General features: G+C 35.3%; 1 protein-coding gene across 1 annotated transcript in view; it reads right to left on the reverse strand.

Annotated features, from left to right (window-relative positions):
* Positions 1–8027, reverse strand: part of LOC126161456 (ER membrane protein complex subunit 5) — a 75593-nt gene extending 67566 nt beyond the window's left edge. The window contains exon 1 of the mRNA XM_049917276.1: positions 7838–8027. Coding sequence (XP_049773233.1) covers positions 7838–7916 — 79 coding nt within the window. The 5' untranslated portion in view covers positions 7917–8027. The remainder of the gene's footprint in view (positions 1–7837) is intronic.
* Between the last annotated feature and the right edge of the window lie 211 nt (positions 8028–8238).

Raw genomic sequence — 8238 nt, forward strand, 5'->3', positions numbered from 1 at the left:
AGCACCAGCCATTTATAAGTTAAGGATCGGACAAATGTAACTGCATGCATAATTTCATTAAATATTTCATTAGTGTCAATCGAGTGACTAAAATATGTAACACCTAGTAGAAAACAACAGTCAATGAAGTATACTTCTTATTTACCATAGAAAGGTTTGTGAAAAGCTATTAGTAAATACTCAGTTTTTCAGACAAAACTTTCAAATCGAATTATCTCAAAACACTGTTTTTGTAGTTATGTTTCTTTGATCCTAAATGGGTGAACTGTAACATGAAACTGTAATGTTAATAACTAGCTTGTTGCTTCTTTCAATTATCAACTGTATTATGTTATGTGTGTGATGTCTATCACCCCTAATGTCTTTGGGTCATGCTCGGTACATTATAGTGACAGTCAGAGGTGGTCAAGAGGACCTGCCTTGCTCACAGTTTTTATGACACTCGCAAAATGGAACACTGGCCCTATAGAGCTTGAACCTGAGACTTGGATATTTTTGTGACCAGCTAGGGTGTGACGAGCTGGGAATTGAGAATCTTATGGTTCCCTAAATGTGTCAGGGCTGCACTACAAGTCAGCGGCTGCTACCTGAGTGGCTGACTGTGTAGAGTGCAGAACTTTTCTTTTTTACTTATGTGTCTCTCCATACAATTTAGCTGTAGGAGACTCCAAAACATTAGTGTAAGACCAGATAAACTCCCCCCCACAGGCCCAGAATGTGAAGCAATTCTAAAAAACAATCGAAGTCATGCAGTACTAGATACAGAAATTAACCTAAAACTTGAATTTGACAGCTGTGAGATTTTTATGGTAAGCCTAAGTCTATCTCAAAAAAATAGGCTAACTGTAAATTGAGGTGATGTATTTTTTGCAATTGGAAAAAAACTCAGATCCATGAAGATGCAAAACTGAAGCAGCATGTGACGCTAATTAACTAAGACTCATTATCAAGGATGGATATAAACTTATACATAATTGGGTCTTACTGACCACTGGACTCACCCCAGATGTAATCAAAAACTTTTGAGAAACTTGCAACTCACTAATTTATATGTCCCCAAATCATACTGACATCAATGGAGAACACTTTAATCATCCAACAAATTACAGTTTTGTAATTGGTGGGTATGACAACATCCTCTGAAAGCTACCTGGAATATATAGTTTGGAAGCTGGCTCATAATGGAATTATGTTAGATATTTGGCAACAAAAATATGTAATCTCTTTGATGATGTCCTTGTTGAAACTGCTACCACTGATCATAACACAGTTGCAATAACAGTGATTCCTGAAGTACCAAAGGCACTTACAACCAATGTAAAGATTTACGCGTTCAATAACCTACATAAAGAGGTAGTCTTATCACATCTCAAAGATAACTTGAAACATTTATCTTATGCCAGGACAATTTAAACGAATGGTGGCTTAAGTTTACAAGGGTAGTTGATGAAGCAGTGGACAGATATGTACCGATTAGTCAGTGACTAACGGAACTCCCCATGGTATACAGTCATGGTAAAGAAACTTCTAAGGAAACAATGACTACCCCTTAATAAATGTAAAACAAAACATATAGCTGTAGCTAGGGGCAAGCTGAATGAAATGCCAAGTCACTGTTAAGAGATAAAAGATCTTTCACAAAACACAAAGCAATTCTGGGCGTATGTAAAGACTGTCAATGGCACCAAAATTAACATATAGGCGCATATGGATGACACAGGAACCAAAACTGACTTAACTAATGAAAAAACACAATAGTTCAACTTAGTTTTTGTTCCTGGCATAGTCCATATCAATTCAGGCAGGCTAGGAAAAGATCTTACCTCCATAGTTTTGGATATTATCGAATTCAGCATATGTTATAATGAGAGTCTAAGTAAAGAACACTTATTTTTTGTTTTTTCCAAAAAAATTTCTGCTCTGAAATACAGCCCTCCAAAGATGACACTGCGCATACCATTTAAAAGATATGAATTTTGGAAAACATCTTAAAAATCTTAATTTCTGGAACAGTTCTAAATATTTTTTTTTATTTGCTTTGTGATTACAAAGAAATCCTCCATTTGGACTTATCTGTCAAAGTTCTTTTACTATATCGTTCCAAACTTTTTTATAATTTTTGGGAAAAAAAACTTTTTTTTTTAGGTTGAACAGGTTTTATAAACAATTGAAATTTTTTCCAGAAATAAAACTTGTTTTATTACCACATTATCAAATAACAGGCTCATAAAAATCAAAACCTACCCTTATTTAACATAATTTTAGTTTTGAAAGATGAGTACGAGACTCATGTTCTGTACTGAAATTAGCCAGTCAATGAACTAAAATTGTGTTCCACTGCTTCAGTATCTTCTTCTGATATAGAGTGATGCTTCCTGCTGATCCAATAGGAACTGGAGCACTTACAATCTTCAAAACATCGTGAACAGGAAGTGAGGACATATGGCGTTGTTGCTTTCCAGCTGGAAATCTATATCCAGCAGCTGGTCCATGTGGTAGCATAAAGTTGACTACAATTTTGTTTAACTCATAGCTGGTGTCTATAATCTCTGCAATCCACCAATCACACAAACACCAAAAACATCCCCCATCTCAGGTTGCGAATCTGAATATTATCCTGCTGTTTCTGAGGTGTTGGCCAAACAAATGAAATTTCTTCTTTCTTGCTCTTTAAAGTGTGTGCAAAAGGAGTTCGCCCATCACTTTGAGTCCAAAAATGTGTCTTCTGAATTCCTTTCACAGTAGTTCATTTGGACTATTCTTTTTTTCTGCTCAAGGAATTCTTCGATTTCCTCTTTGGACAAAAGGATGAGGGAAGTGGCTGTATAAGATTTCACGACTCTCATTGCAGATTCTTCAGATGGTGGTGCATTACTGATTTCACTGACAATTTACCAAGTTCACCAATGAAACTGTGAAAGGCAACAGTTTCCTTAATTAGTTTATTCCTGCAGAGTTATCTGCTACATCTTCCAGGCCAAGTGTCTGTAAAGATAGTCCTCCCTTTCCAAGGCAGTCACCACATTCTAGAAACACTCATCTCTCTCTTTACGCCACAAACTACACAAACTACTAATGACTTCACATGCCTGACCAAGATGTCATATGTCACGTGCAGTGATTTCTTCAAAATTACCCCACAAAGTTCAGAATTCATGCAATACACACTTAAACAGACATCTCTAGGTGGATGTGGAACTACCCACTTAGCTCGTAGTGCATAAAATTTTGATCTTCCAATATGTGAAGTTGCATAGTTGCTCTTATAAATTGCAAAAGTTTCTTTATACTGCGAGTCATGTACCTCATCACTTTCACAATTTTTTGACCTTCGACTGTTACAGTTATAGTGTCTTTTTTTTTGTTGGCACTCTGGCGAGAACAGTCCCACTTATCTTCCAGATAAAATGACTACTATTTGAACTAGAGCTACTTCTACAGGATGACCATAATAGGGATTTGGTCTTCCAAAGACTCCTCCTACAGTTCTCACATTTCTTGATTTGTCTACCATGTACTTTGATACTGATTGAATGTGGTTCAAAATTGTTTTCTTTCAAAATGTCTCTGGAATAATAGTTAAAACTTGCACCTTTTCACTGTAGGATGTAGAATATTCAACAGCTGAAGTGATATTTGTGAAAAATTCCTTGCAAAAAGTGCACGAGTGCTTTGGTTCATTTTCTTCTGAAGATAGAATTTATGCTTTGAAGAGTGTGGTCAGTTTTGCTGTAGTGTATTCATCCATAGCTTTAGTAATTTCTCTGCACTTTCTTGATGCATAGAGCTTATGACTTGACTTCACTCACCACAGTTTCTTAACAGGGATAATACCTACCTACGTAATTGACTGATTCAGGGTATTTAATTCTTCCTCTATTGATGCAAAATCTGCATCATCTGCACCATGGGAGGCTTCACCTTGTTCAGATACCATCATTGTTGTTATTCTGTCAAAACATTTAGAACACAAAAAGCCATCACTGGAAACATCTTCACTTTGAAACTGAGTCCTCATATGAGAACATTTATACCCAACCTGAACAAAGTCTGTTTTTTTTTTTGTTTGTCTTATATATCACTCTTTTATGGAGATGCACTCTCCTGTGGCCCAAGCTAGATGACATTTCAAACAGTCCTTTTCACAACACACACTGCAACTGTGTTAACTGGCAAATTCCTCACAAAAACACAGAACTCACTGGATGGTCTCCGATTCCTTTAAAGCCTCTTCAGTAAATAAATTAGCACTGAGCAACTAAAATACAGAAACCTGAAAAGAACAACCACAACAAAGAAACTACAACAAAGTGTAAGAAATATCTGCACCCTTGAAAATGAAAAGAAATAACTGTAATGAAGAAAGCAATAAGAAATAATGCAACAAAGACAATAGAAATAAACATTGTAACAAAGAAATTAGTAAGAAACAACTTCAGTGAAGACATTCATCAGCCTTGAAAGTTAAAGAAAAGGGATTTTTTAAAATAAAACCTGTCCAACTTAAAAGTGGAAGCTCTCTTTCACAGAGAATATAGTACTACATGCTCCTAATCAACATAAATAAATCTAATTTTTCTGGATCATTGATATTATTGGAAAAAAAATTTCTGTAAATTATTAAAAAAAAAAAAAAAAATCGAAAGGTGACGGTAAAAGAACTTTGACAGATATGTCCAAACGGAGGATACCATTGTAATTATAAAGCAGTTATCCTTCAAAGAAAAAAAAACCTCCAACAAAATATCTAGAACTGTTACAGAGATACAGCATTTTAAATTTTTTTACAAAACTCTGATCTTCAAAATGGTGTTCGCAGTGTCATCTTTGTAGACCTGCATCTAGGTGCAAGATTTTTTTTTTTTTTAAGAAAATAAAAAAAAGGTCTTTCTTACTTGCTCCTAAATTTTAACATATGCTAAATTCAATAACATCTGAGACTATGAAGGTAAACCCTTTGCCAGAAGTGAGATGGATTACACCACCTTTATAACAGAAGATGAAGAAGTAGTGCCCAAGTTAAATACTAAAACAAGTGCAAAAATAGGTAAATATGTAACATAGATTTTAGTGCCAGTAGTGTTGAGAAACAGTTTGAATTGCTAAAATTAAACAAGGCTCCAGGGAGCAAAGGAATCTTCATCAGATTCTACACATAAATTGAGGCAGCGTTATTCTTATTTTAATCATACTATATTGGAGATCACTCAGACAGAAAACTATGCCTAGAGGTTGGAAAAAGAAAACTGTGCCTACAAAAATGGTAGCAAAAGTGAACCATAAAGCAATGTGTATAGGTTCTTGGAACATAATCTGAGCTCAAACATAATTAGGTGTTTTGAACAGAATGACACTCTTCGTGCCAGCCAACAAGAATTCTGAAAACCTGAATCATATGAAAGCCAAATTCCTCACAGGACATTCTGAAAGCCATGTATCAAGGCAAGAAGCGAGACGCAGTATTTCTTTAGTTCCAAAAAGCACTTCATTCAGTACTACTCCAAAAGCTATTACCAAAAGTACAATCTTATAGGACCAAGAGTACCATCATATAGGGTATCAAGCAAAATCTATGACGGGTTTAAGGATGTCTTGGGAGGGAGCACAAACCATGTAACCTTGCATGTGTAGACATCAACAGAAGTATAAGTAATTTCTGGTGTGCCTAAAGTGTTTTGGGACCCTTCTAACTGTGTTGTATATTAATTTTCCATGACAAAGTGCTATCTATGAAAAGCTGCATAAATATCCAAGTATATCTTGAACAATTTCAAATGGGACAAAGACTGATAACTTGCTTTAAACATTGGGAAGTGTAAACTGTATGTTTCATAAAACATAGAAAATTTGAATCCAGCGACTACAATGCCGAGGAATCACAACTGGCATTAATTTCTGATCTTAATACCTGATTGTAAGAACTTGCAGGGATATGAAATGCAATGATCTCATTAGCTCAGTCATAGATAAAGCAGATGGCACGATTCACTTCATTGAGAGGGTTCTAGGAAAATGCACTTTACTAAGAAGACTGCAATACATTAATGCATCTGGTCTTACGATATTGCTCAGGAGTGTGGGACTCTCATCAAATACACCTAACAAGGGATAGGGAATGTATTCAAAGGGCAGCACAAGTGGTCACAGTTTTCTCTAGCTTACGAGAGAGGATCACTGAAATGCTGAAACTTGATATTCCACAAAAGCCTGCATATAAAGTTTCAAGAACAAGTATTAAGTGAACAACTTTAGAATGTACTTCAGCTCCCTATGCATTGCTTATATAGGGACTGTGAAGACAAGATTAGACTAATTACATCCACAAAGTGGCATTTAAGCAGATATTCCTCCCATGCTCCTTATGTGAAAGGAGGAAAACCTAAGTACACTCTGTCATGCACTTCACAGCAATTTGCTGAGTATGTAAGTAGATGTAGACTCTTTTAGGGATGGTGACACACTCATGACCATACAGCAGCCACATTACTTTTACCTTCATTTTACAGATGGTGTTACACAGTGATTAACTGTGGTCAAACTAGTAACGAGTTAGAGCTTTCCAATAAAAAATACGCTAAGTCATCTGGAGTGTGCAGGAAATCCTTTGCACAGTTTACATAAAGGCTAGTGACACTGTTAGCAAACTTCATAGCTAATAGTCAGATTTTACTTCCATGGCTGAATCGCATAGCTATATTTAACAGAGTGCAAATGCAGACAAGTTTACGACAGAGCAAACATCACATGTATTTTTTTTAGGGAGTATGACTGGATGAACTGTTAAGGTGGGGAAAATACACACAACAGTTAAACAAAAAATACGTCAGTATCGTCATGGCCAAGGACGCTTAAAAATTAATGCAGTACTGACACAGTGTTGTGTATCTACTCCGCACTTGCACACAGCATGGCATAGTGTTTTGAGGGAATACCAGTCTGCCTACTTCAAAAAACAGCTATTAAAAAAATTGGAGGATCATACTTAGAGAATCAAGTAAGTATTTCTTCAAGGAATTTAAAATGAGGAAGTCTAACACCTAAGTACACTTGTGAAAGTATATGTTTTCTGAAGATACATCAGGAATCCTCAGCATTAAACAGTCAAGTCTATAGCTATGAAGCAAGAAATAGGGGAGATTTTCATAGGCCTAGTGCAATACATAGGCCTGCAAGAGTCATGTAAGAAAAAGTACCCTATATCAAACAATAATCCAATTTAGTGCATTACCAACGATATGGTGATCGGAATTCCACACACAGCTTATTTTCTTTGTTAAGCTACTTGAAGAACTCATTTTTTAAAATTATAATTGTATTTGGCCACCCTCGAAAAACTTCTTTTGCTTTGCTAATGTGTGATCTCAACTGTGATGTGTCTCGCTTAATGTTGTGTATAGGCCTACGAATATTTAATCAGGTAACATAAAATATAGTTATAAAATTGCTTCGTGTACTATTTTATCAAGTAACAGTGACATATAATTTTAAAATTGCTTCATAAACTATTTTATCAAGTAACAGTAACATAAAATTATAAAGTTGCTTCGCGCAATATCAGCTACAACAGATCCTACAACAATATATATTATGAGATACAACGCTGCTAATAAATCGAACTGAACTGATCTGAAACGACTCAAGTCAAAATCCAGAAACTATCTAAGGTATTATTATTTTATTTACAAGCACCAAGGTCAAAATTTTACAATTTACGAAATACTCTCCTGAAAATAAAACAATAATGGCCCATCAAAACATTATTTAAAATTCCTGTCGCTTTCACAGTAATATCAGCAATTAAGAACTTCAAACAATGCAAGTGTAGATTACTACTTACGTTGTGCAGCAGAGTACGCCGCATGTAATAACGATAACAATCCAAACGAAAGAATTAATTTGTGTGTTAATGATGCCATATTGTAATATCACTTCCGACTCTCCCTGATATTGTAACCTTAGACCTTACTATTACGTGTATTGTGTACACTGCACAACTTTTGCAGACGACAACAACATAAACAATGATCTTCCACGGTAGGCAACATTGAAAAGCCAAAACTTATAGCGATTTGATTTGAGGGAAAAATAATTTTATTTATTTATTTACCTTTGTATTTGGCTTTCGACGCTGTAGCACAAAAAGCAATCTAAATTTTCAGTACAAAATGCGTATTATACGTGGCTTAAATATTAAAAATGGATTTAAGTTAAGGTAATATATACAATAAATCTGCGAGG

Source organism: Schistocerca cancellata, chromosome 2 (genome assembly GCF_023864275.1).
Source record: "Schistocerca cancellata isolate TAMUIC-IGC-003103 chromosome 2, iqSchCanc2.1, whole genome shotgun sequence".
In the NCBI taxonomy this organism is placed as follows: domain Eukaryota; kingdom Metazoa; phylum Arthropoda; class Insecta; order Orthoptera; family Acrididae; genus Schistocerca; species Schistocerca cancellata.